At 55.4% G+C, this 12473-nt stretch overlaps 1 protein-coding gene across 1 annotated transcript in view; it reads left to right on the top strand.

The window, feature by feature from the left end:
- VWA5B1 (von Willebrand factor A domain containing 5B1) overlaps positions 1-12276 on the top strand; it is a 29788-nt gene extending 17512 nt beyond the window's left edge. Inside the window, exons 13-23 of the mRNA XM_036396417.2 lie at positions 907-1092; positions 1316-1511; positions 2466-2653; positions 5269-5479; positions 5661-5981; positions 6607-6744; positions 7307-7435; positions 8422-8496; positions 8852-8921; positions 9136-9259; positions 9474-12276. Of these exons, the coding sequence (XP_036252310.1) occupies positions 907-1092; positions 1316-1511; positions 2466-2653; positions 5269-5479; positions 5661-5981; positions 6607-6744; positions 7307-7435; positions 8422-8496; positions 8852-8921; positions 9136-9259; positions 9474-10196 (2361 nt within the window). The 3' untranslated portion in view covers positions 10197-12276. The remainder of the gene's footprint in view (positions 1-906; positions 1093-1315; positions 1512-2465; positions 2654-5268; positions 5480-5660; positions 5982-6606; positions 6745-7306; positions 7436-8421; positions 8497-8851; positions 8922-9135; positions 9260-9473) is intronic.
- Positions 12277-12473: the final 197 nt, after the last annotated feature.

Consider the following 12473-nt stretch of genomic DNA (forward strand, 5'->3'; position numbering starts at 1 on the left):
TCTCAAGGAGGAGTTCGGCAACTCCACCCTCTGCAGGAGCCTGGAGCACACAAAAACCTCTCTAAGACAGAATGGCATCAACATTTCTGATGTAAATTAAAAGCAGAGACAGTGAAGAGAGAGGTGTTTAATAAGAGCTATTAATAAGAGCTTTGCAGGCTGTGCAGCTCGGTGCCTTCAGCAGTCTGAGGCGTCAATTAATGGCCTTATAAAACACAGCCTGGTGTGTCTTCCCAAGCCTGTGAAAAAGCAGGGAACAATGGGGAATATTTGAGCTATTCTGTCTCTAAATCTGGTGTTCAGTTCCCTTGGCATGCAGGGAAGCTCATGTAGATGGCTCCATGGGAGATTTGCCCATGAGGTATTCACGAATATTGGTCTTCTCCACATGTGTAACAGGCAGAGCATTGCTGATCTCTGGCAGTGGCTTGTGCTAGCAATGAGCTGTTCCAAAATTATCAGTGTATGAGTGCTGGGCTCAGGAGAAGAGCTGGGGCTGGGGCTCAGACCAGTGAAGGCCTGGGTGCTAGAGGGGAGCAAGGGATGCTGCCTCACATCAGAGTAAGATCCCTCAGGCCAATAGCTCCCACCTTGCTCTGGGCTGGCAGTGTGTGTGAGATCAGCCCTGTGCTCCATCATTATCTGATCATGGTAGAAATCATGGAATCATGGATTCATTTAGGTTGGAAAAGACCAACCATTAACCCAGCTCTGTCAAGTATAACTGTGCCAAGGAAATGGGGGTGTTGGGATGGACATCAGAGTAGACTAACCGGAAGCAGAGGGTAGGAATCAGCTGATGGGATTGTTTGAGGGAATGTTCCCCTTCCCTGCAGCAGATGGCACATGCACCATGGCTCCCACCATGTCCAGCTGGTGTTGAACCTCTCTCCCTGCCCTTTGCAGATGATCAGGTCACTGAAGAAGGCAATGGCTCCGGTCCTGAGTGACGTGTCTGTGGAGTGGGTCTTTCCTGAGAGCACTGAGGTCCTGGTGTCCCCTGTCAGCAGCAGCTGCCTGTTCCCTGGTGACCGCCTGGTCAGCTACGGTGTCATCTGTGACACCTCCCCGTACCTGTCCAACCCCAGAGCTGTGAGTCTGTCCCAGGAGCGGGGTGTGTTGGGGTGTACACAAGAGCCTTGGCTCTGTGCATGGTCAGGGGGTGTCTCTGCTTCCCAGCTGTGGCTTTAAGGGAGTGATGGGTGGGACTTTGGGGGGCAGTAGTGGCTAAGGATGCTGGTGCAGCCTGTCTCAGCTGGGAGCTGGTGGACAGAGACTGTGGTGGGACCTGTTCCCTCTCTGTGCTTCCCTGCAGGACAAGAGGCGGCAGTACAGCACGATGCATTCCCAGGAGTCGGGCAGCTCTGTTTTCTTTCACTCCCAGGAGGAGGGAGCAGGCTTGGAGAGCTGGAACCACTCCAGAGACTCAGAGGGGTCCTGCCCCACCGAGCACTGCCCCGAGCACCTGGGCGTGGGCAGAGACCCTGGGGGAGAGTCGGACACGGACACGGGTCAGATTTTCCTCTCTACATGCAGGGGGGGGTGATGCCCTGTCTCTCTAATCAAACTCCTGTCACTGCTCCCCCAAGTTTTTTGCCTGATTTACACATGTCTTCAGCTGCAGAGAGCTGGAGGAGTTTGCAGGAGAGATGACAGATCTCCTGAGGCTTGAGCAAGTCTGTTTGGTTTGGATGTTTTATCCAAACCTGTCAGGAAATCAAGGGAAGCCCTGGTGAGCTGGGTTCCCTGGAGATTTTCAAAGCAGCTTTAGCTTTGGCCACATAATTATTTACAAGCTTCCCAAACAGTGTGAGGAGGAGTGGAGTGAGCAAATGGGTAGCTCTGCTAGACCATCCCTGTACCTGCAAAGCAGCTTCCCAGTCAGGAGAGGGGGAGAATGGATCCAAAGCCCACTCCCCAGGGTGTCACTCCTCCCCACCACGGCCTGGCTGGGTGTTTGTTTCAGCAGCATGTGGCATAAAGCAGCTGGTTGCACCCCGGAGCTGGGGAAACCTCTGTTACTCATGGGATGATCTTCCCTTTTATTCCAAGAGGATCTGTACTGTGCATCCCCTCAAACTTGTCAAAAGCAATGAGAAATCGTGTCTTTCCAAGGCAGATTTTAGTCTTGCTCTGACAGGAGCGTGTCTGCACTAATTAAATTTCATTAGTAAACCCTTTGTCTTCTCCAGGGAGGTTTGAGGAAATGCAGTCAGGCATTTTTTTGACTGAAAACTCCTCAGACAAAACCTTCCCAACCTGCTCTCTTGACATCCCCAGGAATTTTGTGTTTCTATTTCCTTCTGTGGTTTCGTTGCTTTGCTTAAAACTTTGCAGGGCTGAGTGTGGCCCCCTGAGCTTTGGCAGGACCTTGGTGAGGGCTCCCTGCCTCCCACTGTGAGCCAGAGGGTGGTGCTGGCTGATCCCAGTGTGGAGTGGAGCTGATCCTCTCTCCCACCGTTCAGGAATGGATGTGAAGGCTCTGTCCAGGAGACGGGCGTACAGCACCACCCACATCTCCGAGCACGAGCCCCGCAGGAAGGTGCCCACAGCCAGCGACCCTGGCACTGCCCTGGTGAGAAACCCCCTGAGGAAAACCCACCTGCAGGACCTGCAGCAGCTCAGCCCTGAGACTTGGCAGGTGGATTTCCAGGTAGGTGATCCCCTGAGAGGCTTTGCCTGCAGGTGGAAGCCAGCAAGGAGGAGGAGGAAAATATCAGGGGGATGAGAGCCTGAAGGAAAGGGCCTGACTCACACTAGCCCTAAAATATTGATATAGATATAGATATAGATAATAGATACAGCTCTGCAGCACATCCCAAACACTGGGGAAATGAGCCAAGCAGGGGGCAGAGTGCCATCCTGATATCCCTGATATCCCATCCTGACATCCCATAGCAGTCCCTCCCAATGGGAGCCTGCTTTTCCCTGCTCCTCTTCCCCTTAGCAGCCTGTGCTTCACCTTGCTGCTCCTCTGGTCCTTCTTACCTCCCTACAATTTAAGATTCAAACCTGTCCATGGCTGTGGCACTTCTGTGCCTGGCAGGGAAAAGGATTTCAGTGCCAAAGCAGATTCCCAGCTGGATCCATTGCCTTACACAGCATTGGGATGAGATGTGAACCTGTGTGATGATACATCTGCTGAACAGGGTTTTGTCCCCTACCTGCAGCAGGTGGAATTTGGGCAGATTTTTCAGCTGATCTTTGGGAAGGATAGGGATAGTTTTCTCTCATCCTTGGCATTGCTGGGATGCTCTGCTCTGCAATCAGCATCTGCAGGGCTAGGAGGACAGCAGCACTTGTGTTCCCATGGAAACTCAGAGCAGGGACTTTCATTTCCCCTCTTCTCTGGGTTAGAGATCACTGGGTGAGGGCTGGGAGGGGAGATGAGGGGGCAAAGGGGAAAGCAGGGCCAGGGCTCCAGAGGGAGGGATGAGACCTCTGCCCTCAGGCTACAGCAGTGAGGGTGGTGAACAGCATCAGTGACCAGGAACAAGCAGGTTTTAGGGGTACTGGCAACATTCCCTATATTGGGAAGGTCCCCAGAGCATCCTCCTGCCCTTGGTGTGTGGGCAGGGATGGAACTGACTCCCTTCTGGGGGGCAGTAAATGGTTAACAGCATGCAGCCTGCTCTTAATTAAATGCAGCCTGGTTTTGCTATCCCTCCTGCTGCCAGGGCTCCCAGCAGCTCTCCCAGCTCCCAGTCCTGCTGCCAGGGCTTGACATTTTCAGGGGTGTGAAGCCGAGCCCTCAGCTCATCTCCATGCTTGCCATGCTGGGAAGGAAAGGTCAGCACCAGCCACAGGCAGCTTAAACCCCCAGCTCCATTCCCAGCTGGCTTCCCCTGGCTGGGAGGAGAGCTCAGGCAGGAGAAGGAGCAGGTTTGGAACAGAAAGGGTCTGGCAGGATGTGTCAATATTAGCTTGGTAAATCATGCCTGGAGCCGCCTGGCTCCCAGTTTTGCTGGTGGTGTCATAGAGCAACAGAATTTAGGTGGTGGTGGTGGAGGTCATATATGTCTGTCACTCAGAGAAAGTATCCTTCCATCCACCACTTTCTACCACCTCTGCTCCCTGCTGGTGATGTCCTAGGAATATAGAGTCTGTCTGTTCAGATGGGTCTTCCCACAGCCCTGGGGACAGGGATTAAACCCAGACCTTGCACAGGGGAGCATCTCTGTGGAATGTGGCACCACAGGTGCTGGAGTGGGGGATGCATGTCTCCTGAAAGTGGAGAAACAGTCTCATAAAAAAAAAAAAAGATAAAAAAAAGAAGATAAAAAGATAAAAATTCCTTTCTCCCATCCCCTGCATCTCTCTCCTTTCGTTACTAAGCAACTGGTCCTTGATCTTTCTGTCTCTCTTCTTTTCTTTGGTTCCCAAGTAAAGTCATTAAAATGTCTGGAGGGATGAAACTCATATTTCACCTTCTGTATATCTGGGGAAGGAGCCCCTGGGGCCAGGGTCCCTTGAGGACACCCCAAGGTCTGGTGGAGGGCTTTGTCTGGGCACGGATCCCAGCCAGGGGTGGGCAGAGGGAAGGACCTGTGTGACTGCATCCCTCACAGGGGTTGGGCAGGGAGCAGACGGGATCAGAGGGCACAGAGCAGGTCCATGCAGGGAGCAGACAGGATCAGAGGGCACAGAGCAGATCCATGCTTGGAGCAGACGGGATCAGAGGGCACAGAGCAGATCCATGGTTGGAGCAGACGGGATCAGAGGGCACAGAGCAGGTCCATGCAGGGAGCAGATGGGATCAGAGGGCACAGAGCAGATCCATGCAGGGAGCAGACGGGATCAGAGGGCACAGAGCAGATCCATGGTTGGAGCAGATGGGATCAGAGGGCACAGAGCAGGTCCATGGTTGGAGCAGACAGGATCAGAGGGCACAGAGCAGATCCATGCAGGGAGCAGATGGGATCAGAGGGCACAGAGCAGATCCATGGTTGGAGCAGACGGGATCAGAGGGCACAGAGCAGGTCCATGGTTGGAGCAGACGGGATCAGAGGGCACAGAGCAGGTCCATGGTTGGAGCAGATGGGATCAGAGGGCACAGAGCAGATCCATGCATGGAGCAGATGGATCAGAGGGCACAGAGCAGATCCATGCATGGAGCAGATGGGATCAGAGGGCACAGAGCAGATCCATGGTTGGAGCAGATGGGATCAGAGGGCACAGAGCAGATCCATGGTTGGAGCAGACGGGATCAGAGGGCACAGAGCAGGTCTGTGCCATTGGCTCCAGCCCTAACACCTGCTCTGCTCACAGCCCCTCCCGGCCATCCCGCACGGCTCTGCGGGCAGGATGCGCGGCACAGGCGCCCGGCGCCCCGCCCTGCTCCAGCACAGCTGTGTGTCCTTCTGCCACGACGCCACCCCCCCGGACGGGCTGCAGGAGGCCCCGGCGAGGGGCTTGGAAGCACTCGGTGCCATCAGGAGCCTGCACTCCTCATCGGACAGCCGGAGCCCCGGGGATGTGGGTGAGTGGGAGAGGGGGAGGCATGGCCAGCCTCACCTGTCCGTGCCGGGGTCTGGTGCCATTGCATCGCACCCCGTGCCACCGTGTGACAGTTCGGAAGGATTAATTATGGTTTTGTGGTGCCAGTGGGGAATTCAGCTCCCAGGGAGGTGGATAATTATCCTCCTCTCCCCTCTCTGCAGAGGCTGCCCAGCATCCATCTCTCACCTTTGAGACAGAGACTTCCTCCGACTGGGAGCCCCAGGACCTGGATATCGGCGCTGCCTGCGGCTCCCCGCGCTCTTCCCCCAGGGCCCTCTGCAGGGCAGTGGTGAAGGGGCTGAGGAACAACGAGCCTGTGCAGTGGGAAGTCACGTTTGATATCCACCCTCTGTTCCGGGAGCGGGAGAGCCGCGAGGATGGTGACAAAGACGTGTGGAGTGAGACCTTCCACCACCTGGCAGCCAAGTCACTTATCCAGGACTTGGAGCAGCTCGCTGAGAGGGAGTGTGAAATCGAGCATGGTAATGCACAGCTGGCTGCAGGCAGACCCTGCCCGGCCTCGGGAGGGCTTCCCAGCAGTCTCAGCAGCCTCTGGAGTGAAAACAAAAGCTGCTGGTGATAAAATATTAGGGAATGTCTCACACAACTCCCAGATAACAGCTCCCTTCAGCCGCCTTGTGCTCTTCTGCTTCTGCAGCCTTGTTGCACATGATCATTCCTGAACTCATGTTCCTTCCCACTCCTCAGAAGCAGGGGTTGGACTTGATGGTCCTTGAGAGTCCCTTCTGACTCAGTATGTTCCATGATTCTGTGATCCCTCAGCTTCATGCATGAGGTAACATGCTTCTTTTTAAGGAGTTGGTCACTTGGAGCTGGGAAGTGGCATCCAACTCCAGCAGCAGCCACACATCACTGCCGTGGGCCACACGTGTCCCGGGGCCATGTCAACCCTGTCCTCATGAGGTGCATCTGGGCTTGTGAAACAAGAGCAGGAGCAGCAGTAGGCAGAGTTTAGAGAGATAAAGGGATACAGCCCCTGCTGGGCATGGATCCCCAGGCATGGGGGTGGGTGTGGGAGCTGGGTGTGAGGGGTGGGGGAGCCCCTGGGGCCCCTGGACTCTGACCCTGCTGTCCCTCCCGTGGCAGGGTCTGGGCGGCGGTTCCAGCTCAGCGCTGTCCACACCAGCAAGGCCTGTAACATCATCAGCAAGTACACAGCCTTCGTGCCTGTGGACCTGAGCACCAGCTCCTACCTGCCCACCCTGGTCCAGTACACCCACACAGGTAACGTGGGGCTGGCACAGGGGTGGAACCTTGGCCTGGCAGGGAAGGTGTCACTGGGGAACTTCTCTCAGGGCAAAGCCTATGAAGCCACAGCACAATTTGGCACCAGACCCATACCCAAGGTTGTGGTCAAGATCTTGGTGGCACAAACCTCTTCCTATGGCCAGGGAATTGGTCTCCTCTGAGGTCTGGATACCCAGGGATGACCAGAGAATCACATAATGTTTTGGGTTGGAAGAGACCTTAAAGCTCATCCTATTCCACCCCCTGCCACCATCTCCACTACCCCAGGCTGCTCCAAGCTCTTTCCATCCTGGTCTTGGACACTTCCATGGAGGGAGCAGCCACAGCTTCTCTGGGCAACCTGTGCCAGGGCCTCACCACTCTCATATCAAAGAATTTTTTTCCAATAGCCCATCTAAGCCTACTGTCTTCCAGTTTGAAGCCATTCCTCCTTGTCCTGTCACTCCAGTTCCTGACCAAGCTCATTCTGTGGCTTCATTGCCATCATGCATGTGCCAGTCTCTCTCTAAAACTGGCCATTCTCTTCTCTCATGCCAAGGGGCAACATCCAAGCAAGGCAACCAGAGGAAACAGAAGAGTTCAGGAAACAGAAGGCATCGTGGCTCTTCCCCGGGACATCCTCAGGCAGCATGTGGCCAGAATGGAGACTACGGATTGATCAGCATGAGTAAGATTGCCTGGGGTTTTATCTCCTTCCTGGTGTTAGAGATCTCAGTTGTAGCAGGCCATGGGCTGCTAGGGCCCCGTGGAGAGCAGAGGCCTAAAGATAGGAAATGCCAAGTCATGGCAAGCCCCTGTCTTCCACCTTTTGGACCCCAGCTTATCTCTCTGTAACCCCATAGGTCACTTTCCCTTAACCCCTGTCTTGGACAATTCTGGATCCCCCTATACCCTACATAATGGGCTGTTTTAGCCCATTCTGGTTAGAAGAGCCGTTCTGGAACCCTTCACAGACCCCCAGTAAAGACATGGCTGTGGAACACCAAGATGGCCTTCTCCTCTTTCACCAGGATCTGCTGGTCAGCCTGCAGCGCCTTAGCAAGCAAAGGAGCTGAACTCAAAAGAGCTGATAATCACTAAAGAGCTGATATCCCTTATGCTTGCTAAAGGTTGCCAGCGACTGAGAGCTGCTTGGGTTTCAGGCAGTCTGTCCCTGTAAGAGGACTGAGCTGTCCGGCCTGTGCAGCCTGCCTGGGGGCAAACCTGCTCTCAGCAGGAGGCTGGCACACTCAGTGGCTTGGGACACCTTCTCTGGTCCTTTTAAATCCTGCCTTCCCCTTTGCATACTGTGCTCACCAGACACGTGTCAGGCTGGGGCTCATCTCCTTGAAGGGAGAGGAAGCTTCGATTTCCCCCACAGCCCTGCCATGGCAGGGGTGCTGCTGGCAGTGCTTGGGAGTTAATTGGCAGCCGTAGCGTGGGTAACACGAAGGATGAAACGAGTGTAATTAGAGGCAGGGGGGATGTGAGACACTCACTTGTCACCAAATCCTCCACTAATGAAGACGAGTTGGATTGGACCTTGTCTGGCACTGTCAGAGCTGGAGCTGAATTACCAGAGCCCCAAAGAGGCTCATTAACCCCATCGTGCCGTGGGAGGGAAGGTGCTGGCTTTGGCTGGGTGCTGTTGCTGATGTGGTTCCTCAATTGCAGATGCTGAGGAGAGGAGCCCCTCACCCTCCAGCACCCTGTCCTTGTCTGCCTGGGAGCGCTGCCGTGGCCCTGAAGGTAGGGAAAGAGCTGCTGGCACCTTGTGCAGCTCCATCAAGTCAGTGGTTTGGGCTTCTGCTGAGTTTTGGGGAATTTTATAAAAAATTATTACCTAAAACTAGGCTTGTGAGCACAGGGCTGGACTCATTCTGAGGTGCAAAGGATGGAACTTGATGTGACTTTTGGTAAAAATCTCCCCCAGGTTCATTTTTAAAAGGTATAGGAATTTTTATTATCCATATAGGAAAAATGAGGCAAGGGGAGAGGAGGAGTTTTGCCAAAGATTCAGCAGCCAAACAAGCCAGGACCTTGACTCTGCTCCCTTTTGCTCCCCTGTAGCACCTTGTAAACCCAGCACTGTGTTTCTCCCCAGGGCCTCTCCACAGCCTGTCTGCTTCCTCTGCACAAGCCCAAAAATCCATTGAGAGGCTCTTTGCTGCCAGGTATGAGCCAGCTCGACCTTCCTCTGACCTCAGCAGGTGCCTTCCACCTGTGTGGGTCTGATGTGAACACGAGCCAGGGGGAGAGGAGGGACCCAAGGAGCTGGAGCTGGGGCTAAGTGTGGTGCCAGTGTCTGGGGAGCAGGGATGGTTTGGAGGGGAGGGTGGGTGTCAGGATGAGCACAGAGGTCACAGACACCTTTTCATCCTTTCACAGGCTGACCCTCAATAAAACCATGCTGCTGGTTCGAGCTGCCAAAGGCTTCATGAGTAAATCTCCAAGCAGAGGGAGCAAAGCCAGCTCTGAGGGTGACAGTGAGAGCATGGACTACCTTCCCCTGGTGAGCAGCTCCTCCCTGGGCCTTGTTGGGGTTGTGTGGTCACGGCAGGGGAGCAGAGGAGGATCCCCCCAAATCTTCCTCCTGCTACCTCTGACACCACGTCCAGTGACCTGCTCAGAGATGGGGAGCTGTTTCACCCATACATGCCTTTTTCCTGAGCTACCCACAAGTGATTGGTGCCAGAGCTTCCCTTTGTGCCCACCATCCCTTGCAGGTGTCCCTGCAGCTGGCCTGTGGTGCCTTCCTTCTGAATTCAGCCTTCTGCGACGCCGTCAACATCCCCATGGAGAAGCTGAAGTGGACGTCGCCCTTCGCCTGCCACCGCCTGTCCCTCAGCCCCTCCGGCTCCTACAGCAGCAAGAGGAACAGCTCCTCCTCCTCGGAGCACAAACCCCTGAACTGCCCCCAGCAGCTGCTGGTCCCCAGCGGGCAGGGGAAGGGCCCCACCACTGCAGACCTGGCAGGGGGAGCAGTGCTGGGGAACGCGGGCCGCCCTCGGCACCTGTCGGGCAGCGCTGCCGAGAGCATCTCCAGAGCCCTGAGAGCCGAGCAGGAGCAGGAGCTGCGCCCCCCGGCCATCACCATCCGCAGCTTCTCCTCCCCCGCCGGCAGCGGCAGCGGCTGGGACACCGAGGGCGGCTCGGAGCTCCAGGCTGTGCTCTCAGACGTGGAGCTGCAGCAGCAGACGGAGCCCGAGGGGATGCTGTGGGCCACGGCTGTGGCCCTGGCCTGGCTGGAGCACAGCTCAGCTTCTTACTTCATCGAGTGGGAGCTGGTGGCTGCCAAAGCCAGCCTGTGGCTGAGCGGGCAGGACTTCCCCGAGGGATCCAGCCTGGCCACGGTGAAAGCTGCAGCCCAGCAGCTCTTTGTGCTGCTCCGTCACTGGGATGAGAACCTGGAGTTCAACCTGCTGTGCTACAACCCAGGCAGTGTGTAAGAGGAGGAGGAGGGAGGCTTGGGCAGATTACTGAGGGCACAGGAGCAGGGATCTATCCTTAAGGAAATGCCTCCAAGGAGCTCAACTCCTCTGCTGCAGGGATGTGTGTGTTTATTAGAGCAAACCCTGCACACACAGCAGCCTGGGCTAAATCCTGCACTCAGCAGTCAGGATTTTGCCCTGGAAGGGAACCTACCACTGCCTGCAGTAGATGCTTTTTATTTTCAGCTACAGCAGTTCCCTCTGATTCTGGTTTCTTCTGGTCCAAGCCCAGTTTCCAGGGCAGATCTTGTGGCCTGCTCCACTTTCCCTGTCCTTGCTTAGATGCCTCTTCCCAGCTCTGAATCACCGCCAAGCCCCCACTGCAGCCCCTCAGCCCCAAATCCCTGCTTTCCTGAGGCTCCTGCCTGGCTCCTGCCATCTCAGATGGCTTTCAGAGAAGGCAAAGTCTGACAACATGCTCATCTCATGGATAAAAGGGAATCTGGGCTGGGAATGAGCATGTGAAGAGCGGCCCCGCTGTCACAGCCAGGAGGATCGAGCCCAGCCAGGCCAGTTGGAGGCTGGGACCAAACCCCATCCCATCCACACAGTGCTGGGCTCCTTCAGGCTCTCTGCAATCCCAGCAGGAGTTTGTGAGATCCCTTGCAGCCAACGTGTGCCTTTGGAGCTTCACAGGCAGAGCCAGGGTGCCCGGGATTGAAGGATCAAGTGCCTCCAGAGGGAGTTGTGTGCCACTGTCTCCCGTGGACCCCGTCTGGAACCCACTGCCTTCTGCTCCCTCCCTTGGCATGTAGCAGCCTTGTCCCAGCAGGCTTCTGTCTTGTGTCTGTGTGTCTGGAGGTGACACAGGAGAGAAACCTGTGCTGGGGACCATGAGCACCCCTCTGGTGTCTGCTCTGGTGTCACCTCTCCAAGGTCCCCAGGACCATGAGCATCTCTCTGGTGTCTGCTCTCAGTGTGGCCTCTCTGGGATCCCCAGGATTATCCTTCTGCTCTCTGCTCTGGTTTCACCTCTCTTGGGTCTCCAGGAGCTTCCCTCTGGTCTCTGCTCTCAGTGTCAGCTCTCTGGGTTCCCCAGAACCTCGAGCACCCCTCCAGTGTCTGCTTTGATGTCCCCTCTCTGAGGGCCCCAGTGTGGCAATGCTCAGTGCTGCTGCAGGTTTGCCGGCCGGGTGCGTCAGCACAGTCGTGTTCTCTGTTGTTGCAGAAGTGTTGTTGTCCCAGTAAATCACAGCCTGCTCTAATTCCCAGTGTGAATCCTTTGTTTTGGGGTGGGTTCTTGGTGGGTTTCCCTGGGGCCACCCCAGCTGGTTGGAGCACTGAGTGACTGTTCAGTAAAATACCCCCAAAACAACCCCGTGATGATTTAGTGTGCAAGTCTGGGTTTCAGATGGGATAAGGAGCTTCCTTCCAGTTTTGGGGAGTTGTGTTTTGCAAACCCTGGATTGCACAGCATTTGGTGAACTGATGCATCCAGGATTTTAAAACCCAGGGGAAATTTGGTTTGATTATTCTCTGAGGCAGAGATGGAGCTGAGAAATCTGCTGTCTTTCTTTGCATAGTTTAACCTGTCACCTTGGTCAGTGCAGGGAAACAGAAATCCTGCCTTCATCCCACATCATCCTAATTAGTGTTGTAATCACAGGAATTGATAAAGCAGCCATTGTGTTTTCCAATCCAAAGCAGGACATGGGAGCTCTGCCATCCCTTATTTTCCCCTGGGCAAGCAAGGACCCCCTTGGATGCCCCCCTGCTTTTGGTGACCTCTCTATCTCTACATATATCACATAAAATAGACACTTCTAGCCCAGTTTCCTCCCTCTGCACTCCATCTCGGGGGATGGAGCAGATCTCCCAAGAAGGGAGTTGGTGCCTCCAGCCCCAACATCTCCAGAGGCCCCCTCAGAGCACCCTCTTGGCATCCAAGGGGATTTCACCCCAGTAAGTATTTTCCTTCAAGAAGGGCACTCCGGTGCTGTTGCCGGGGTGACCGCAAGTGCCTTATTAAGAGAAATTAGTTTGAATACAGTTGTCAGCCGTGGCTTAATAAATAACCCCCTAATGCTGTGTAAATAAACATTTGCATGCAGCATCTGCACGGGAAGGGAGAGACGTCCCATCCCGGGCAGCCTCGTGCCAAGAGCGGTTTTGGGGAGAGAACTGGCCAAGTTGGGGTTATGGCGAGACCCCGCAGAGACCCCTCCGTGTCCCCCTGCCCCGTCCCACCCGCCGTGGGGAGGTTTTGCTGCCGAGCTCCGCTCCCGCCGGGGCCGC

Source organism: Molothrus ater, chromosome 23 (genome assembly GCF_012460135.2).
Source record: "Molothrus ater isolate BHLD 08-10-18 breed brown headed cowbird chromosome 23, BPBGC_Mater_1.1, whole genome shotgun sequence".
Taxonomy (NCBI): domain Eukaryota; kingdom Metazoa; phylum Chordata; class Aves; order Passeriformes; family Icteridae; genus Molothrus; species Molothrus ater.